Source organism: Ooceraea biroi, chromosome 7 (genome assembly GCF_003672135.1).
Source record: "Ooceraea biroi isolate clonal line C1 chromosome 7, Obir_v5.4, whole genome shotgun sequence".
Taxonomy (NCBI): Eukaryota; Metazoa; Arthropoda; class Insecta; order Hymenoptera; family Formicidae; genus Ooceraea; species Ooceraea biroi.
Window position 1 is genome coordinate 13,455,347 of NC_039512.1, and position 21,667 is coordinate 13,477,013.

Sequence of the window (21,667 nt, forward strand, 5' to 3'; positions counted from 1 at the left end):
ACAAATCGAGTGCGTCTAGATGCAATTAGGAAAATTAATTAATGCCGTCCGGTTCATTGTCGTAGCTATTATTGTTAATATGGCCCCATGGAACACAAATCTGATGCAATTAGCGTATCGGCCGCGGAGCAGATTGCGAAACGTTGTTCTGGACGAGAAACGTGTCTTACCGTCGCTCCGACTGTGTTGATTGCGAACTTAGGTCCTTCAAGTTTCGCGATTGCGCCGATTCAGCAATTATCGAACTTCGCACGCTACGCTAGCTTTGCGGTTCTGCGCACTTTCTGCTCAGTTTCCCGTATCACGTGCAAAGTGAGTGAATTTAACGAAGGGCTTAAGGCACCGACTCGAGGCGCGCGTCGGTGCACGTGATGCGTATGCACTTTGTAAAAATGCAAAAGGGTCAGCCGCCTTTTCGTTTCTACCTGTATTTCCGCGGTAACTTCGACGTCGGAAAGTTCTCATGCGCGTTATTTAATTGCAATCTTACTAACAAGCAACACTACCCAAGTGCCACACGCCGATTTTGATAAGCTTTGAATATGTTGTTGTCTAGGTCAAAATATGAGACACGTATTTTTTTATACGGGCCCGTATCGCTATTAAGGGGGTGAAACACCCTCTTGAAAAAAATCGGTTTTTATATTTCTTAGCGAATACCGTGGAAACAATAAAAAATATTAAAAAAAGTTTCAAGTAAAAGTTTTATGGCTTCTAATGTACTTCATAACAGTGCAATTAGATTTTTCGAAAATGTCATATTTTTCGAAATCCCTCCCTCCCCCCCTCAATTTTTCAAAAATTTTTTAATTTATCTTTCAATAAAACTTAAAGCATATTTAATGTCAAATTCAACCATATATGATAAAGTTATATTCTGAAAACGCATTTAAAAAAAAAACGTATATATTGGGTCATTAAGTATGAAACTTTACAAATGTAAAAGCGCCATCTTTAACATTTGTTATCTCAAATTTGGCGCCAGACGTCAGTATCAGGTTAGGTTAGTGTGATAGATGTATGTTCGCTCTTCAAATGTCATATTTGTTTGTTCAAATATCTTCATTAGTTTTATTGGTGGATTCTTTTTTATAGAACTATGGAAAAGTCCAAAATTCGTGTGATTTATGAATATGAGTTCCGCCGTGGAACCACAGTGTCGGAGACAGCTCGTAATATCAACGCTGTATTTGGTGAAGGTTCAACTACTAAAGCAACGGTGGGCAATTGGTTCAAAAACTTCAGAGATGGAGATTTCAGCCTCGCTAATGAGCCACGTGGAAGACCAAAGACGAAGGTGGATAATGATCACTTGAGAGCCGTAGTAGAGTCCGATCTATCTCAAAGTACACGTGAATTGGCATCGATATTCAATGTTTCCATACCCACCATATTGGTTCATTTAGCTGCAATTGGTAAGATAAAGAAGTTGGACAAATGGGTCCCGCACGAATTGACCGATGCGCAGCAGGCGCAACGTCTAGAGGCTTCCCCTTCTTTGCTTTTCCGTCACAAAAATGAATCTTTTTTGAATCGAATTGTGACCTGCGATGAAAAGTGGATACTCTACGACAATCGTAAACGCTCACATCAGTGGTTGAACGCTGATGAACCACCGAGACATCACGCGAAACCCAACGTTACACAGAAGAAGCTTATGGTGACTGTTTGGTGGTCCAGGTCAGGTGTTATCTACTACAACTTTATGAAACCTGGTACATCGATAACGGCTGAAGTATATTGCAAGCAACTGGACGAAATGATGCAACAACTTGCTATTAAACAACCGAAATTCGTCAATCGGTCAATGCCAATCCTGTTGCATGATAATGCTCGACCGCACACTGCACGACTGACCGTGGCAAAGCTACAGGAGTTGGAATTGGAAACTCTCCGTCATCCACCATATTCACCAGATCTATCACCTACCGACTATCACTTCTTCCGGAATTTGGACAACTTGTTGGTGGGAAAATTCTTCAATTCTCAACAGGCAGTCGAAACAGCCTTCCGCGACTTCATCGATTCCCGTACTCCTGGCTTCTATAGTAGAGGCATAGACCAACTACCACTAAAATGACAGAAGTGTGTAGATAACATGGGCGCATACTTCGATTGAAAATAAATCATGTCCATGTGCCAAAAAATGCAAAAGTTTATGTTCTATTTGTAAAGTTTCATACTTAATGACCCAATATATAAGTGTATATATTTGTTACACACACACACACACACACACACACACACACACACACACACACACACACACACACACACACACACACACACACACACACACACACACACACAAATATATGTTAATTTATGTTATTAAGAAATGTTAGTATATATGCAATTACAAAAAAACAAAGAATCCTTAAAAAAAATTTTTTAATATTGAAAAAGTTTTTAAAAAAGTGAAAATTTCTTGCCAGTTTCACGTTGACCATTTCTGGGTCCGGCAGAAAGTGAGAACCTAACTTATTTTGTTTATTAAAAGTAATCTCCCGACTTCATTGTTATCTCTGTGAGATTGCGAAAAAACTGTCGCCAAAAGTAACTAGCGTATTAAAAACGCAAATACAGATGGGGCGCGTATATAGCGATATAGAGGTACTTTTAGCTTTTTTTTTAAATGCGTTTTCAGAATATAACTTTATCATATATGGTTGAATTTGACATTAAATATGCTTTAAGTTTTATTGAAAGATAAATTAAAAAATTTTTGAAAAATTGAGGGGGGGAGGGAGGGATTTCGAAAAATATGACATTTTCGAAAAATCTAATTGCACTGTTATGAAGTACATTAGAAGCCATAAAACTTTTACTTGAAACTTTTTTTAATATTTTTTATTGTTTCCACGGTATTCGCTAAGAAATATAAAAACCGATTTTTTTCAAGAGGGTGTTTCACCCCCTTAATAGCGATACGGGCCCGTATAAAAAAATACGTGTCTCATATTTTGACCTAGACAACAACATATTCAAAGCTTATCAAAATCGGCGTGTGGCACTTGGGTAGTGTTGCTTGTAAGACTCAATTGTGAAACTTGTTTCGTCTTCTTTGTCATCCATCCCGCATCTTTCCCCGAAATGTCATCTTTTATCGCTTATTTATAAAATTAGTTCGTACCTAAAATAAAATTCTTTTTGCAAGTGTTTGGAAGTACTACTCCACCATAGTTGTTTTTGTAGTAATAAAAAAATTACAGTTATAAGAAGATATATATACAAGTTTTTAAGGGAGGAGTTTTTAATGTTTTTATAGAGAAAAACTCGAAAATGTCACGTCATTTTATTAAAAATTTGGGTACATATTCCGATAAGGTTGGGCCTCGCAAATGTCAACGACCTTAAGGTATATAATAGCGGAGTCCCTCCCCCGCTCGCGCATTCGATTTACCATATTCGCTTCGCGTGGAAAATCCTATCCCATCCAGAATCCCATGTCAAATCATATAACGGGCGTAGCTTCTCTCCGAAAATGGAAGTTATATCATAAATAAGTTAGTACAAATTTTAGGTTGTGTTTATAAGATTCTACATTATTCTATGTCATACATAAAATTAAATTAGCATGAAATGTTGACAAAAATTATCGATTTTTGTCTACAAAAACGTTATGCCTCCCTTTAAAAACTTGTATATGTCTTCTTATAACTTGGTTTTTGATTATTACAAAAACTTTCAAATTTATCTTCTTTTTTTAACCCGTGTAATAAATTATAAAAATTGTGCGTGTAGAGTGACAGAGTCGGCAAACGGCCGTTTGTAAATTACTTCCGTTTCTAAATTCCATATATGCGGGATGAAGCGCGCAATTGTGCGAGATCGGGCGTCATGTAACAATTGTGCTCCGACGTACGAGGTACCGATTGTGCGGCGCGCATGCCGATACCACGCATTTATATTGAACGAGAGAACGCGTTTCACACGGGGCGCTACATATCCGTTCCAGTGGTGTTTCCTGGCCACGCCAATTCGCCGTCGTAAAAGCCGGCATTAATTGCAACGCGCGACTCGAACATGCAGCCTCGAGCTAATTTTCACGCCCGTTCGATGCGGCGGCGACGGCGGCGGACAGTTACTTAGTGGACTCGATTTTACATTTAATTGTGCGTGCGAGAAGTGTGTCATTGCGTTGTTAGTTGGCGTGCAGTAGTGGCACGTTATTGTTCCGCGCGAGGGATCGTCGGTTGGAATTAGCGCTGTATTTACATGACTGGCGTAATCTCCTCTCGACAACGCCGTTAATCTCCTATGCTTTACGCGACATGACGTTTGTAAATCAATCTGTATTGGATTACACCGTTTTCGCAACAACGCGAGTTAATGTGATCGATTCGATTTTACTTTGAATAAATTAATAGCGATTCTCTGCCAGTTTTCCCCTGCAATCGAATTCGAACGGTGAAAAATTCATGACCGCCGTTTGGCAAATTTCGCATTGCCGTTCGTGCACGCGGATATTCAAGAGCACGCAAGTACGCGCGTGTAATATATTTATAATACGCGATGCGCGTAATTTCACGTTTTATCCACAGTAAATTTTGTCAAGTTTATAATTATAACGTAAGATTTATGTACGGCAGAGAGAGAAAGAGCGATACGCAGAAATATTCATCGCGCTCGAGGAAGGCATCGTGCCATGCCATCCGTGTGCTTATTAATAGCGAGTATCGCCGAAAATAAAATATTCCCGTGCTTGATTCCATCGTATCTTATTGCGGGCAGGGGAATTTCGTAAGACGATACTCGCATGTCTCAGGTTGTACATTCCGAGAAGCGTAAATCTCGAAAAGCCGCCGTGTTACTGCATGGCACTGCGACCTTCTGTGATACCTACACGAGATGATAATGAACCCAGAACAGTAGAAAATATAGCATCACAAATATTAATAATATAATAAATATTAATAACGTAATAAATATTGTAACGTTCATGTTTGCACGTGTATCTTTCCACAGGCAAATGTTTGAAGAAAGATATGTATTTCAAAATATCGTACTACCGTATTTTTTAATATCCGTGAATTAAATGACATCAAATTTCACTTATACATTAGAAATTATACAACTGAAATGTTCAGTTGAATTTATATTCGTGAATTTCATGAAAGTTTAATTAATCTAATATTATTATTCAGCAAAGCTAGACGCTGCTTGAATTTGATAAAATTTGATTAAATTTAGAAATTACAAATTATATAAAACTGAAATATTTAGTTAAATTTGAAATCGCGAATTTCAAGAAAGTTTGATTAGTCTAATATTATTCAGCGAAATTGAACGTGTATATGTAGCTAACGTGAAAAATACTCTGAAAGACACATTAGTAAATCAATCTTTATTTGCCTTCCACACGCGTCCTATTTCATGTCATCGGATCTCTCCATGATAAAGCAAAACAGTATTAACTGCTCAAAGGCGGTGAAAGCTTTCGACGCGAAATATCGCGTGACGCTATTATCATTAACCTAGCAATATCATTAATGCAACAGTACTATTCAACCATTATTTAGTATTAGAACGTGGATGAACATTGTCTGCAAATCTGCAAGTACGCTGATGGATATCTAAATAAATGATAATCTTCGTGTTATGTGTACTTATGTGTACTAAAGAGACGAAGTAGTTGTTACTTCTCTTGTATTTCTGCATACACAAGAGATTGTAATTAATATCTACCTCCACATCAATTTTATAAATAATTTAAATTCACGATTACTTATGTATCGTCAATCTAACTTGTACCTAATTCTAATTGGAATTAAAGTTAAAATATTTAAATGAAAATATATAAATTTAAAATATATAAATTAAAGTTAAAATATATAATTAGTAGGAGATATTATAACTACGGGATTGTTTCGCCCAGATCCTATAAAAGAAAGGATTAAAGTTTAACTCGTTACAATCCTAAAAGTTTTAACGACGTATTAGATTTGCAGCTTGCAATAATTTTTAACGCTAGCTATATACGTTGGTTCACAAAGCAACGATGTGATTCGGTTGAGAATCTTTCATCAATCAAGCAGATAACGCAATTTAAATCATTTTAATCACGCGTACAGCGTACATCTGCGTATTATCAATTTCCGTAGGAGTCGAGAATTCGAACTGCTCGTGTACGTGGATAGAGGCTGACGGGTCTTGCCGGGTATTTCTCATACGTGACTGTATCCGTCGTCAACTGGAATCACACGCTGCAGTTAGCGAAAACCGATAGCGGACTGAATCCGGAAAGCGCACGCAAAGTGCAAACGTTTACGGCAGCGAAGAGGATACACAGACAGTATTGCCGATAGCTCTGGCCTATCGCCAGCGAGAACTATTTTCAATCTTGGTTAAGGGAATCCTTGGTAAAAGGAGGTACTTGCGCTGCTCCCACGTGACCACAAGCTCGCCTTTTAAATTAAGATAAGCGTTACATTTATTCCTTTGCGGAGTCCTGCCGTCATGACACCCGCGAGAGCTGCCGGTTTCAGAAAGAGCAATTCGATCACGATTAGATTCTAGATCCCTCTTACGTGGCGTCACCTTCGAATCGACGTTATTATTCTTCGGGTGTCAGAGATCTTTGAGGTCGGATACACGATACTCCAGTACATTTTGCGCCTTGTTTCGCCAAGCCAAGGATTATTCTCGAACTGATGGCTTACGACCGATTGTGATTTAATTAACTCAGCGTTCCGCTCTTGTCTGAATGAGTTTCCGCCGTTGCGTCGCGGAAACCGCTAAGGGTGAGGCCGCGATAACGAAGTATTTCTTTGTAGGACGAATATTGACTGAAGGTGGAATTTATTGACCCTTCTCTTTTCCTCGATCGAGCTCCTTATCGAGAAACCGAGCGGGACAAGCTTTATCGATTTGACCTGTCCACACCAACTGCAGTTTCACTGAATGGACCACCTCGCAAGCGCGAATAAAAATAATACTGGACTAAGTGAGACTGCGACAGTAAACTTTCCGTCGTGTCCCGTTTTCTTAGATCGCAGCAAAGTAGCATTAGAATAACCCATTTGATATAAAAAGATGAATGCATGCGAATATTAATTTATGTTTATTGATTATTGAATCTTAGATATTGTATTTTCATAAGAGTTTATAGATCTGCCTGTACAGCTAAATATTCTATATACGTAGATCATATTAATCTACAGTTTTATAAATAAGCCTTATTACTTAAGCAGATTATTATTAGATAAAGAATTATTATGAATTATAAGAAGATTATGACAAAAAGAAATCCATTATTTTTATAAATAAAATAATTCTGTTTGTAACATTAATCTTTTCACATTTTAGAGTTATAAAACGATTAATAAGTAAATAAAAAAGAAAACACAAAACACAATCGTTTTTAACGATTTTTAGTGATAAACTGTTGTTGTTGAAAGCTGTTTTTAATTTGATTTTAAACTTTCTGCAAAACTGATAGCGTGCATTTGCTTCGTTACAAACGTTTATATCGCCGATAGCAAACTGGTAAGCGGTTATTCGCTGCCTGGAGGTCAATTTCAATTGTTGCTAACTCGGTTCAAGTTCATCCACAATCTCGATTCGCAATTTCTTGTGATTAATGCCTCGATCGATAGAGAATTTTCCGCACTGGAGTTTGCAGCTAATGGAGAAATTATTATAACTATAGGAGTATTCGTAATCATTAGAAAATGACGAAATTATATCATTAATTACTTTGCAAGATAAAATTATTTTTTAAACAATATGTATGTTGTATATGTGTCTTGTTAGTTTAATATATTAAAATTTAATATTAATATCCTAAAACATCATTTTCAGGATTGCATCGACTAATTCTGAAGAGTCAGATAAAATATTCGTGAGATACACTTTGTAACAATTAATATTTTTTAGAAAAAATAAATTATTAAATAATTATTTTTTATTCCGTTTTTCCTTTTTTATTACAGAAAATTTAGAGAACCTTAAATAAATTTAGAATGAGGAAAAGGAGAAAAGAAAAAAGTAAAAACAATATGATACATATATAGTAGTTAATTGCAATATAAAGATTGCTCAAATATTAAAAATGTTAGAATGATTTATATAATTTTAACATGATATTTCTCATTTCAGTAAAAATATATTGTATCGTAAGGTTTCATGAGAAAAGGTTAATCGATCGTATGAGAAAAGCAAGAGCGACATCAAATAGAAGATTACATTGCCAGGGTCCGACAATGTTTGCACGGCGCTATCAATGTTTAACGTGCTGTACATCAAGCGATTCGTAACGTACGAATGTATTTCTACGTTTTTACTCCGACGCGTTTGTATCAGGAATGAAAATCACGAGTCATTCAGATCAGAATACAAATTTCATATTTCTGTGCAAGAAATGTTGAAGTACGTGAGAGAATTGTGTATATATTATATAAATATATGATTTAATTATACACGCGCATAATTAATGTGTAATAGTAGGTTGTCAATTATTAATCGCGCTCGATGTCCTTCTGACGATTGATTATTATTCACATTACAATCAGAAATAAATTTCTCTTTCGTTAATTTTTAGATTTCCTTTTAATTGGAGTCGCATGATGCTCAAAGTACAAGTATGCGACCGTGCTTCGTAGAAATTCATGAAATTTTCGATTTATTATCGCAATTATGCATGTCATTTTGATCTAATTTTATATATAATTTAATATATTGAATTTGATGGACATTACTAAACCGCATTGTGAATATTTTGCGAGCATCTCGACAATTAATACCATACGAATTCACGTCTTGTTGTGTATGATGTTGAGATTTTTTGAAACTTGGTAGAAAAGTAATGATGCATCAATACTTTTGTAAATGCCACTGCTTCTGTATTTCTTATAAATAAGTTTGACAAAATTGATTAATGGTTAATGGGAATTTTATTTATTTAATTATTTAATTTATTATTTAATTAATTGATTAACGGCAATTTATTATAACTTGTTATGTTAAAAAGTATTCTGATTTATTACTAATGTATTTTATCGTAGTATGTGTGATATTCTTTTATTTTCTCTCGTAAGCTTCATAAACTTATAAGCGTTTTGTTATTGTAAGCGTAATGAACTACAACAAATGTACATAATATCGCGCCATGTAATCCCACCGATTAAGCTAAATGATCCTTAGCAAGGAAATATACTTGTTAGCTATGAAGTTTATGCGTAATGTTGTACAGGGTTTTACTGTTAGTTCTCGATGTTGCGTGCAATTCGAATGTCGCATGGAAATCGTAAAAGAATTCCTTTATGAATCCGATTGCGCTTTGAGGACGAGTGTTTTGTTGTAAGTTATTTAACGCGAAACACATAAGTAGCAATTGCGTTACAAATTAAACAAGTCTGAGCGGAAAGTCTGAGTCTACGATGAAAAGGGTAAAATGAAACAGATCCGCGAGGTGTAACCTTTTTTTGCAGTTTTATAAAAAAAAGAAACGTTCGAGACGTTGTAATAAATAGAGAATACGAAAATAGAGAATACGTAAATAGAGAAGACAAAGATATAAAGTGTTCAACTTTTTCCTCTGTGAGATTACGATAAGAAAGTAGAGAAAGTTTAAATAACACAAAACGTGTGATATCAAGTAACGTGACGTGTAATATACATTACACGTATGGGATTTTAAGCACATGTACGCCTTTGTACAACAGTATCTGTTCGTGCTACATCTGGGAATGTCTCCTCGGGGAGAGCCGGCTCGAAATATGAGGTAAAAATGGCTATGCGTGGCGTGTGGCTGTCCTATTTTTTTCAGCAAATCCCTAGCGATACGAGTTCTCTGTTGCAACGCGTTCTCCATTATGCGGGTTACGCTTTGGGCTCTCGACTGAAAGCCTCTCCTATGCAATTACCTACACGTCCCTTCAAGGATACGCGTTCTATCGCCTGTCTTGCAATGTTCTGCTTATGCTATCGCGTTTCTTCTAAAATATTCGTCGTATTGCAATTCTAAAATTCTGAAACGAGATAAACAAGAAATTCTTTCCTTCCTACTTATGCGATTGTATTGTATGTATAAGAATTTGGCGATATTATGAATCATTGTGCCTTTTCCTTGGCACTACAATTCTGATATTGATATCCATCATTGTCACGGAACAAAATGTTTTTACAGATAAAATGATTTTACTAAAATTTTATACTTTTACTATCTTCCAATTTATAAATATTGTGTCTTTTTAACAATCTTTTGTTAATAATCCAAGACTGTTGGAAAACTAAATTTTCATCATAATAGAACTGAAAGTTTTTATGATTAAAAAGTCTTCGATGTATTGGAAGATGGACGCTACATTTGGAATGGATAAAACAACTCACTTAAGAAGCATGGAAGCTGGATAAGCTTGTCAGATCGAAGAATGCTGAAGAGGGTTGGAAGGACCAGTGAACTATCGACGGATTGCATGGTCGGGAGAAGTCTCGATCGCAGGAGGTCGCTAGAATTGACACGAAGTGGCAACGGCTATTGGTATCGACAGGCCTCGACGATTCGGTCAGTCAGAGCTTATCACGGTTTGAAATCGAGTCTGGTGCTACATTCGCAAAATCTCCTTGTTAACGTAGATCGTCAGGCTATGCAAGTTTCATTAGATGACGATTACAGAGCATAAAGTAGAAAATTACGCGAATCACTATTGAGGGAAATAGTGGAAAAAAAGGGAAATAGAGAAGAGTAATGTTAGCAGTTACTTTGCAAATATTTATGGCTGGGAACAAAATTAGCTTGTAGATATTTTCGTTCTGTGAAGTTTTTCCAGCGCGGAATTAAATTTTTATGCCCATCGCAGTTGTTCTCTGTTGAGTTTAGCTGGGTTTCTTGCTCTGTTTAAAGTATTTTTCCTTCTCTTGCAGTTCGTGTACATATTACAATCCTATATAGTTACTAATTAATTTTTAGAAATATTATTATTGCTTGAGTATTTAATATAACTATGAAATTATTAATATTATTAGTAGATATTACATTTCCCTCATTAAAGTGATAAACGACACATTACGCAGATAACGTAAATAAAGTTTTGTACAAATCCGGAATTAATATTATTACTGCTATTGAAATTAAAATAATGTTCAGCTTACTTGCTTTAACTTGTTTCGTCTCGTATTTTACATTTTAAACAAATGTACAGTCCAAGAAAGAAAAGGTTTGCAATTTTGGAGACACAATTTTCTAAAAGAAAAAAAAGAAAGAAATGTTTCATAATAAACAAAATGATAATTATTCATAAAGTTAAGTTCGTTATTTATTATCTCAAATTAATGGTTCTTTATCTGCGCTGCATTGCTTTTCGTATAAAATAATCTAACTTTATTTCTCTAATAATATCATTCCGTTTCTTTAAAAGTCATCTCGCTAAAATATTGAAATTAGAGACGGTTGTATTTTTTCGTTTAAACAAAAATCTCACTGACTCGCTGTAACAGAAGGAAGCATGAAAGAGATAATATATTATACATTCACATACAGCATGTGTGTGTATAAAAGAAAAATAAAAGACAATCAGCTCAGTGCTTCGACAATAATTAATCTTAAATTTTGATGAACTTTACGTTTTTTGACACAATTAATTACAGATCGGGCAAAAACTGATACTCGTGACCTGCAATATTTTCAAAGCGCAGCGTTTATAATCCCGATACAGATGTTTCTGAATCTGTTTCTTTCGAATCCACGTCACGGTGAATTTATGCCGATACCTCGTAATCGTACTTACTTATTGAAATTAGGAAAAACGGAAAGTTGAACGCGGCGGTCAAAGCGAAAACTCGTCAATTTAAATCAACTGGATCTATAATAATCTTTTGCAATTTCATTCACTTGTTGATTTATAAATTTCTGATAATAGTTTTACAACATTTCGCATAAGCGCTTTGCTGATATGAACGCGTAATTGTTGCTCCAAGTGTAATAATCCAATTATACTTTCATTATCGCTTTTAACTAAATATCATCGCTAGCATCACAATATCATTAGCAAATAGAACCATCATCATCGTATACTGCCTCACGAAACGCACTAAAGATCTTTCGAGCCACAAACACACCCTTACAAGGTACAAGCAATCAGTTTCTGCTGAATGAAAGTCCAGGGTAATCTGGAATGATACCACCACTATCCGGGATCTTACAACGCCGTTACTGGCTATTATCATCGTCGCGATTACTAACGTGAGGACTGTAAGGTCGGATACGAGCGCAAAGACAGGATGGGGGCGAGTAATGAAAGGATTAAGTCGCGTATAAAGCGCTTTACCCGGACCTCGCGCTACGTTCTGGACCGTAAAGCGGCGTTTAGCGGAAACTGCTGCTGGTTGCGGATTTTCACACGCTGCGACTCGCCCGACGGTTTCCGGGAGCAGGTATCTCCTCGAGGGGGCGAGTGAGTGCGCACGTAATTCGCTCGTCGCAACCGTCAGCGTTTATGTAAACGCGCGCGGTCCCACCCTATTAGTTCCGCGTATCGTCATTAATAACCGCGCGAGTGATAAAAATAAACCGTCCGCTGGCGGATTTGGAACTTGGCTTCGTTCTCCATCTTATCATAAAGTTCGCGGGCGAAACTAGCACTAAACCACGCGAAACTGCGATGCCTACCGAAAGTTTACAAGGTGTTCTTGACGCACGGGGCTATAAATTGTTCCCCGAAGTCGGAATATATTTGAAGAGTGCAGCTACGCACTCTTTTATTTATGCACGATTTTCAGTAGATATTCGATAGATTGTTCGATTGTCGTACTCATGACTGATGTAATATCATCTTATCAAGAGGCATACTCGCGTCTCGCCTGAAATGTCACGCGTAATATTATATATGTAATATTATCAATGGTGTATGTGCGTGTATTATCAGTAAAATCAGTGTATTGAGTACGTTATATTTATTTCTTTGGAATACACGTTTGACAAATTACAGAAAAGTAGATTTTTTAAAATTTTAATTAAATTTTTTAATTTTAATTTTAATTAATTTTTAAATTTTTTTAATTAATAGATTAATAGGCTCAATTTATTACTAATATCTACAATATAAGGTGTTAATGAAATGCTAAAGTTATTATATTATGGTCATGTCATTACCAATTATATAGTCATTAAAATAGTGAAAACGGGTTAATTAATGTAGAAGAAAAGAAGAGTTACATGACATCATAGAAAAGGAATTCAACGTACCAATATGCATCACGTGTTAAAATTGCAACCGTTTTCCGAGAACATGGAGCGTGAAAAGTTATTTGCGAATTTTAAGCCCCGGAAACATAAATAAATAATAAAACATTCTTTTCCTATTGTGATTGAGAAATGCGACTTTTGCTAATTCTCTCGTCGACAAATAAAGAGAATGTAACACAAGTAGTGCTTCTCCTTCTATCCGCAAAGATGTCTTTTATGTTGATACGACAATGGCGTTAAAGACACGCTTCGCGGCAGCAAGACCTGAGCTAAGCGGCCTTGTTTCCTCGAGAATTGCTATTATGAAACTTGGAAGACGATACAACATAGACGTGAGTACGAAACTCGGGTTCGAGGAGAGGGTGGAGGGCCGAATTTTATGTGTCGCGAAACATCGATGCGAAATATCGATGAAGCGCTCACAGTCGCGGTTGCAGGTGCGTTTCGGATTCATGAATTTTCCGCTCATCCGCTCGTTCGTCCCCAATAAAAAAGAAATAAAAACCAGGAAGAAAAATAGCCGGATCAAAGAGTCGCGGGGATTAAACGCAGTCCCACGTGATGTGTTTGAACGAATTTCCTCTACTGTCACGTATGTAATTATGCTGATATATAAATAGTGTGTATCTGAAACGCGACACGCAAGTATGTACTAAAATGCGAAGGAAAATATTCGCGCACCCTTATATGGAGTTCTCTACGCGGAACTGAATCAACATACGTAAAATTATGTGACAATTTTTTAGTAATTTGTAATAAACGTATTCGGGAGAAATAGAATGATAATACGTCGCGTCATACAATTGTAAATATATGTATATGTATATATTGCTATATGTATTGTAAATAAAGTTTGGAAAATTCCTTGAATAAAGTTGCTACCAAATTGTATAATCGTTAATATTTAGTATTTCGAAACTTGACACATTTTTATAAAAATAAAAATTATTTAGATATAATTATTGAAATATATTATAAAATTGTATGTATATATTTCATATATTTAAAAATATAATGTTGTCTATAAAAATCATAATTATGTCCTCGCATTTAAGTAAAAAATAAAAATGAAAGAGTTAACGATAAAGCAAGCAAAGTGATGAATGCAAGCAAAAGGATTAAATTTGATCAATGTTTGCTTCCAATCCGATCAATCAATTACGACAGCAATTTAACTCATCAGAACTGCGCGCATTATTGCTACGAGAGAAGAGAGATTTTTCCGATATCTGATGTCGATTTAGCAATCTTTGAGTCTTTTGAACTTGATTTCTATAGCATCTTCTGCAATAATAATTGTATATTTTTACATAATTTCTGATGACAATATAAAGCATTTCAGCAAGCTTTCTTATCATCAAGGTACGATACAAAAATTGAAGCTTTTATTTTATGTAAATAACATAAAAATTTTCATCTTCTGATATCGCATTGGATACGCGCTGTCCGTTCAGATTTTCAAATTTTATTCATAAAACGAGAAGTTTATGCGCCTCATATGAGCTGTCACATTGCATAATGCAAGTACTTTTGTTTTTATCGCGGCTATGCATTGTAAATTAAAAATGCATGCAATCTTTATGCAATGTCGGCACGCAATCTTTATGTAGAACCGTTATATTTGCGTAACACATTTCCATGGTAGAAGCATCCTCCGAGAACAGTTATGATAAAAACTGTCCACGTGTTTTACAATTTTTTAATAATCTCTTGATAATAATTTTGATTTTTCACCCAAAGATATTGCAAAATGCCGATATCAACATTCAATTTGAATCTTTGGCACGAACAATTACAGTAGACATGGTTGTTACTTTCTGCAATATCTCTCTCGATACTAATGTTTCTCAATGTTTTAAAGTGTTGTAACAGAAATCGTTATTACCTTCTTCCTCCATCCTCGTCGTCGAGATTCCTTTAGGCTTGGCCTCGATCCAAATTGGCTTCCTCCACCGAGCTGAGTATCATCGGCGTCGTCTTCTCTCGTGCACTTCACCTTCTCTGCGACATGCTCATCCGTTACGCATCGTACGTCATTTCTCTTTTCTCTCCACAAAAGGAAAAAAAATCAAATCCGCCGAATTTAGCATCCAAGTGCGCGACTCGATTTCGCGCTCCAGCCGACACTAGTCCCTGCGCACATTGGACCAGAAACGGCTTCACAGGCGAATTCAATATGCGCGTGTAAATATTTGCCCGACACCGAAGCAATTAAATTTTAAACGCGCGAATTTCCCCGATCACCATCGCCAAATTCGCGGATCCTATTCAAAGACGTCATATTACTTGTCCGATTATTATTTCTAATCCGTCTTTCTCCCTTTATTTATTAGAAATAAATAATTATAGCGCGTTAGCACAGTTCGCAAGATCAAATTCTCTCTGCTCGATCACGAATTCATTCCGAGATGAACATAGAACTGTGAAAGTGACGTTATCTAAGTGCGATTACAATTTAATTTGTATTTTTTATGTATTCTTTCCGAGAATTTTAGCTCAAAATTTTATTCTTGACAAGCCCTCCGTCTGACCGTTTTCGCGGCCGCGAAGCCTGCAACTGGTGGCCGAATTGGTACGCCGAGATCACTGAGAAGCTTCCCTACAATCCCTTCGCGGTAACTCCATCATGTAAGCTGCGCGAAAGCTCGTCGTCCGCGATGCCTTGATTCAAGCACAGTCCACCGTGAGAAGCGTCAACGGTATATCATAATGAAGAGATTTTTTCACGTTTTTTCCACAAGTTTCACTGGTGTAATTATACATGTTTTATCATTTTATTTTTATGTTCTTTGCATGTTAAACACTGATGATTTTTCTCATCGCAAACCGCACTTGCAGTGTACTTTCGCTAATTGTTAATATGGTAATTAGTTAATTAACTTTCTCACTATCCTCTAGCAGCATAAATTACGATAATGAGTTGAATTAACCACGTACGTATGTCAATAATGAACGAGGATGTAATTCATTCTATTTTTCTTCCATCTAGAGATAAAATGCGATATTTGTTCAATAATTAAAAATTAGAACGGGTTACGCAATAAACACACATGGGACACTTTTCTCGTAAAATACTTTAATATAGAACACGCGCGCGCGCGCGCGCACGCGCACACACACACACACACACGTTATACACAATTAAAATAAATGATTTTCGTCAAGGTTGATGAATATCTCCTTGCTTACAACACAATGTTAACATACCGATTGCGCCATTCATCAATGAGGATCGTTCATCAGGTACTTATTCTGCCACATATCAAAACTTACATACATAAATATTCACACCATTATTGCTTTTTTCATTAGAAAATTTAGATATGAGCGATTTTATTTTTTGTAGATCCACATATATTGAATAACGATTACATTAAATCATTACAGGTAAAAGAATACGATGAAAGATCATCGGCTTAAAATTTACACGTACGTGTGAATTTTAAAAAGAAAGAACATTATATTGTTGCAGCAGCATTAGTCTCGACCTTCTTCAGTTAGGGTGCAGATTCTAATTAAAAATGAATGAAAAATTGAACAAAGTATTTATTCCATTCTCTGTGTTTCCACATAGTTGTATATACTATACAGTTGTATACACTTGCTCAATGCATTTATATAAACGTGTGTCGCTATATAAAATAAATATCCTTAAAGAAATTCCATTTCCCGTTCGATACCCACAAATTTGAGTTGTTCCGTTGGTCCGTATCTGAAAATTGTTGCAATTTATGCGTTATTGAGTTTTTTACGTAACTGAAAAACCGCTGTTTGCAATGACGTACCTGTAATCAAAAAATAATTCCTCGCCAGGTTGGATCGCCCTCTTAGCAAAAATACCTATCCTGTGATCACCGTTCACCATCATTACTTTCGCATAACAATTGGGATTTATCGAGTGATTGGCGAATCTGATTTTATTTCCCTTTCTCGTCGCGTCGACAACAAAATCTACGGATGACGCACAATTTTTTAAATCTTTTCTGTGTAACATAGAGGTCAACTCGGCGTTCACGTTGTGCTTACCATTGTTAAGATTGAAGAGAAAACTGCACATATATTTGTCGTACACCTTTCCTCGCCTGTCGGCCTCGTCTTGGCTGATAATTTCACCGCAGTACTCTGAGATAAACTCATTCTTTGCAGCCGATTCCTTCAAGAAAATTCCCCAACCCGCTACGTCCGACGGCGCCATCAGAAGATGCTTGTCTGCAAATCGAAGGTTTCCTTTCCCACTTTTTTGTTTCTAGTAAAATTAGGCAGCTGAAATTCTTGCTACTTACGGAGACCTCGTTGCACGCTGACGTTCTTGCACGATATCTTAGTGATGTGGAATTGATCAGCGCCGCATGTTTGGCAAAGGTCGGGATCACACTCTCTCACGGCCAAGTAACACGGACACTGTTTCGTGTTGCACTGCGCCTTGCATCTGCAGCCGGGGAACCGATTCTGACACTCGCTGCTGCACTGACAGAATTTCTCACAGAAGTTCTGCGCCTGTATACACGGACACGAGTTGTCACACTGGCGACCCGGGTGATCGCACGGCGCAAAGTTGTGCACGTGATTAGCACCTGTTGAGACAGAATTGTAGTTTCGCACTTCTGAAATTGATATGCCACGTTCGGCGATGCAAATCCGAGGCGTCGAAGGTGCTCTTTCACCTCGCAAACTATCACTTCGGCAATGCACATCTGTTTGCTCTGTATCATCTCATCTGCGTTCGGTATTATCAGTTTCAGAGCAAAGTGAGGTCCTAATCTCAGTTTCTAAAAACTCTCAAATAGTATCAAAATATAAATGAAATTTACGAAGATATATACAAGTTCCGTTCAGACAAAATAGAATCAGGCTCTGAGCAGTTTTGAATCGTTCGGCACTGAGTTTAGTGCTCGGTTTGCTCGAAGATCACGTGACTCAAGCTCGACATCTGCTCGCTTGCACCTCAGATTTGCATTGCCGAACGTAGCAACTGCGACGTATTGTCGAACGTACCGGAATCTTTCTTGAGCTGTATCTTTCGGCAGTGCATCGACCATAACCGATGCTTCTTCTTCTTCTTTCGCGGAGGCGTGAAGTCTTTCAGGTTCTCGATAGCGGGAATGTCCGAAGCTTCCTTTTGCGCGAACTCGTACACCTCCTGGCAGGTCTTCGTCAACATGATCTGCGCCAACGCGCACGGATTGCCGGGAAAGGCCTTGTGGAGAGCTCGGAACAAGCTCTGCTCGGAGCCCGTCCACGAGAACTCGCTTTCAGTTTTGATGCGTTTTCCGCCGGTTCCCAACAGCGTGAAAGGTGTTTGGTTCTCCGGCTGTGCCTGGTCTTCCATTATTTCTTCGGGTTTGGAGTCTTTGTTAACATTTTGCTTGAAGTCTGATTCAAACAGAAGAGCCTTTTACCTTCGTTCATACGTACAGAAAGCGATATCGTGATAACGATTATTATATCGTATAACCAACCTTGACAACTGCCTCCTTGACCGTACTTATTGCTATCGTTGCTGTCTTCGCTGCTTGCCTCGTTTCCAGAATCCACGCTCGCCTGTTTTCGTACCTTCCTAGGTGGCCCACCGCGTTTCTCATCGCCCTCTTCTTCCTTTATATCCGCCGCCTGCGCCGCCAGTTTCTCCTTCATTCCATCCTGCGTAGAACATTACGATGTTAAGTCGATGTACCTTTTAAAAATATAACAAATTTAACGTATGTATATTACCAAATGCATGTAACATTCTGTCCCGCATGGCTCTGAAAACGGTTTCAAATCGGGTCCTTTTCGCTTCAGCAGATTCGGGCCCGGATGGCAAACTTGAAGACCTACAAGCAACACCATAAGCTCACTACGAGTATATAATCTTGTCAGCTGATTCGGCATGGTTGAATGGAGAAAAATTTAGTGGAGACAGCGATGAACGATGAATGAAATATGATTGCAGATGAGCCCTTGACGATGCCTCTGTGCTAAACAAAAAAAAGCTTCCGATCGATAATGCATTAGTTTGTATGCAGTATTGTTCTTTACCTTGCGGCGAGGTCCCCCTGGCTGCTACGATAAATCAGGAATCACAAATTATTGTAATTAATAAAACTTTCAACGTACAGGACACTTATAGATATATGCTACTGATAAGTTGTATTTCGGCGAAGCTGTCGTTATTTTACTTTGCTTGTAACAACAATATTAGCTACCAAAGTGAAGACTAAATTAGGCAAGCGTTAAGAAGGCAATCTTTTTAGTGTTAATACTTCACGAAATACGACTTACGTAATTTAAAAAATTATGTATTATTGCAGTATACTCACGATGTAAGAAGCAGTCGTACTTGAAGCACCTCCTGCAAAACAACGTGTGGAACGAGTGCATCGTCTGTTCCCGCGGTACACTTTTCGCGTTCACGCCGTCTATATTGGGCGTACATTCGGGTGGTAGAACATTCGGATCAGATCTTTCGGTTAATTCAATGTACTTTTCCTTTAATTCCTCGGGTCTTCCTTTGTCAGGGAACATGCTTGATATTGCCTAAAGCAATAATTATAGAATAGCTTGGCATACCTATGTCAATATGATCATCGGCGGATCCTGGGGGGAGGAGGTTCGGGTTACCCCTCCCCTCCCTCGAAATAAAGAAATCAGTTTTGCTGAATTTGTTTGAAAAATCTAGGAAGAAAATGCGCGATACTAAGAAAAATATTAAACCAAATAATTTTGTCACCTCCCTCCCCCCCCCCCCATTATCGACATCAGGACCCGCTAGTGAATATGATTGTATCATTTTTAACTTACATTAAATATATGCATCGATGGGAAGGGAACGGCCATTGCCGTTCCATTTTCAGTCTTTTCTATCTTTACTTCAGATTTGACGTCAATATCCTTCTTCTCGTTGTCCTTTTGATCTCTTAAAGATTCCTTTCCCTTCTTTATCTGATCTTTCTCCTTATCGTCTTTTTCATAATTTGCCAGAGCATTTACCAGCTCAACAAAGATGGAATCGTCCATGAAACCAGATTCTCTGTCACCATGGACCTAGAAAAAAAAATTAATATCTGGGAAAATTGATAATTAATAATTTAATTATTAATGCAAGTTTTGAGCATTCTGTATACCTTTCCATCATAATTTTTGATGAGTTCTTCAATAAAAGTACCATCCTGATCCAAAATTTCATCACCCATGTAAGGAATATTATGCAAGACAGTTTCATCTTCTACCATGAAGTTCTGTTGAATAGGAGCCCACGTGTACATTGTTGGAATAGGAGTAACTGCGTTAATTATTTTTACAGGACATGTCTGCACATCGCCGTCAGAACTTGTAATTTCAGCTTTCTTCATGCAGGAAAGGTGAGGTGGAATATCTTGTATCATTAGAGACACCGCCTTTCCATCCATCCAACGCTTTTGTTCAGTCACAAGAAGTTCTATTCACCAATACCATAAACCAATATATAAGTATAATATATAAGTATAAAATTTTGTAAACTGTTTAATACAAAACTGTGTATTGCAACATTTACTTTCTTTCTTCCCTTCATTATAAAATAATAAACAAAAATAAAAGTAAATTAAAAGTGTAAATTAAAATAAAAGTATGTACAACAGCAATTCTATAATTTATACTATCAGCAATTTCTATAATTTATGCTATCTTTTCAATATCAATTTATTTCTATATAAAAATAATATTCAAATAATTTAGGAAAAAGTACCCAAGTAGCAAAGTGATATATATATATATTCCCTAGCATATACAGCAATAAGTCTAGAGAGGTTAGGACACCGCTCGAACAACGAGAAAGCATAACTCACCGGTCATACTTTTGCGATTCTGATTCCACGCGATTTTGACTTCGTCCGCTCGCTTATAACGCTTCATTTGTCGCAGACGCATGTACTCAGACTTCACCCTCTTCCTCCATTCCGCCGAAACCTTAGCTTTTGACATTACGATAGAAACTATTTTGACAGTTACGTCAAATCGTTCTCACTCGCAGTTCTGTTTCCTTCTTTAACAAGTATTTATCTCTTTAGGAACATTGCGACACTTTTGACGATTCCAGTAGAACTTATCAAAGTACATAGCAACTGCAACGAGAAGAAAAACATACTTCAAGAAATGTAATGGAGTGTAGTATAAAGGAAGTGTAAAATGTCTGTTTAGGTGGGAGTGGGCGGGAGCATTCGCAAAGCAGGGAATAGAAGCAGAGGGTAGCACGGGTGAACTTGATTGGCTGCACCATGTTGTTTCTGCAGTTTCGAATAAAGCGCGGTATACGTCAAAGTGATCTGCTTGTATCTCAACTTTGGAAAACTATTGAGATAATATATACTTACAGTTCGCGTATTAAATGGGTGATTCTACGGTATCAGGTACTTTTGATGGCAATCAAAAAATTGCTAAAAATTTAACAATCAACTTTATAAAATCAAGCAATATTAAAAAGTAACTTGTTTTCTATAAGGCGCGTTATATTTGAAGTGAAAT

General features: G+C 37.0%; 2 protein-coding genes across 6 annotated transcripts in view; both read right to left on the minus strand.

Annotated features, from left to right (window-relative positions):
* The window catches only part of LOC105285379 (adenylate cyclase type 2), a 39,371-nt gene extending 23,607 nt beyond the window's left edge, over positions 1 to 15,764 (minus strand). The window contains exon 1 of the mRNA XM_011349537.3: positions 15,072 to 15,764. Within this exon, the coding sequence (XP_011347839.1) occupies positions 15,072 to 15,084 (13 nt within the window). The 5' untranslated portion in view covers positions 15,085 to 15,764. The remainder of the gene's footprint in view (positions 1 to 15,071) is intronic.
* A 948-nt stretch (positions 15,765 to 16,712) lies between these two features.
* Positions 16,713 to 21,348, minus strand: LOC105285382 (histone-lysine N-methyltransferase E(z)). Of its 5 annotated transcripts, none has more exons than XM_026970917.1 (12): positions 20,992 to 21,347; positions 20,290 to 20,603; positions 19,967 to 20,209; positions 19,486 to 19,702; positions 19,205 to 19,228; positions 18,899 to 18,999; positions 18,646 to 18,826; positions 18,182 to 18,559; positions 17,470 to 17,790; positions 17,213 to 17,395; positions 16,972 to 17,137; positions 16,713 to 16,898 (listed from the first exon to the last, which is right to left on the minus strand). In XM_026970917.1, exons 1-12 carry the CDS (start codon positions 21,125 to 21,127, stop codon positions 16,838 to 16,840), a joined length of 2,325 nt encoding a protein of 774 aa, XP_026826718.1. In that variant the 5' UTR covers positions 21,128 to 21,347; the 3' UTR covers positions 16,713 to 16,837. The 5 variants fall into 5 exon arrangements, with proteins under 5 accessions (XP_026826718.1, XP_026826719.1, XP_026826721.1 ...); XM_026970918.1 differs by having other exon boundaries at positions 16,832 to 16,898; positions 19,205 to 19,225; positions 20,992 to 21,348; XM_026970920.1 differs by having other exon boundaries at positions 16,832 to 16,898; positions 17,470 to 17,760; positions 20,992 to 21,346.
* Positions 21,349 to 21,667: the final 319 nt, after the last annotated feature.

Coding starts and splice junctions, on each gene's coding strand:
- LOC105285382 (XM_026970917.1), bottom strand. CDS start 21,127: ATGTCAAAAGCTAAGGTTTCGGCGGAATGGAGGAAGAGGGTGAAGTCT. Junction 17,138..17,212: donor TCTCTTCAATCTTAACAATG/GTAAGCACAACG, acceptor CGTCATCCGTAG/ATTTTGTTGTCGACGCGACG. Junction 16,899..16,971: donor GAATTATTTTTTGATTACAG/GTACGTCATTGC, acceptor AACAATTTTCAG/ATACGGACCAACGGAACAAC.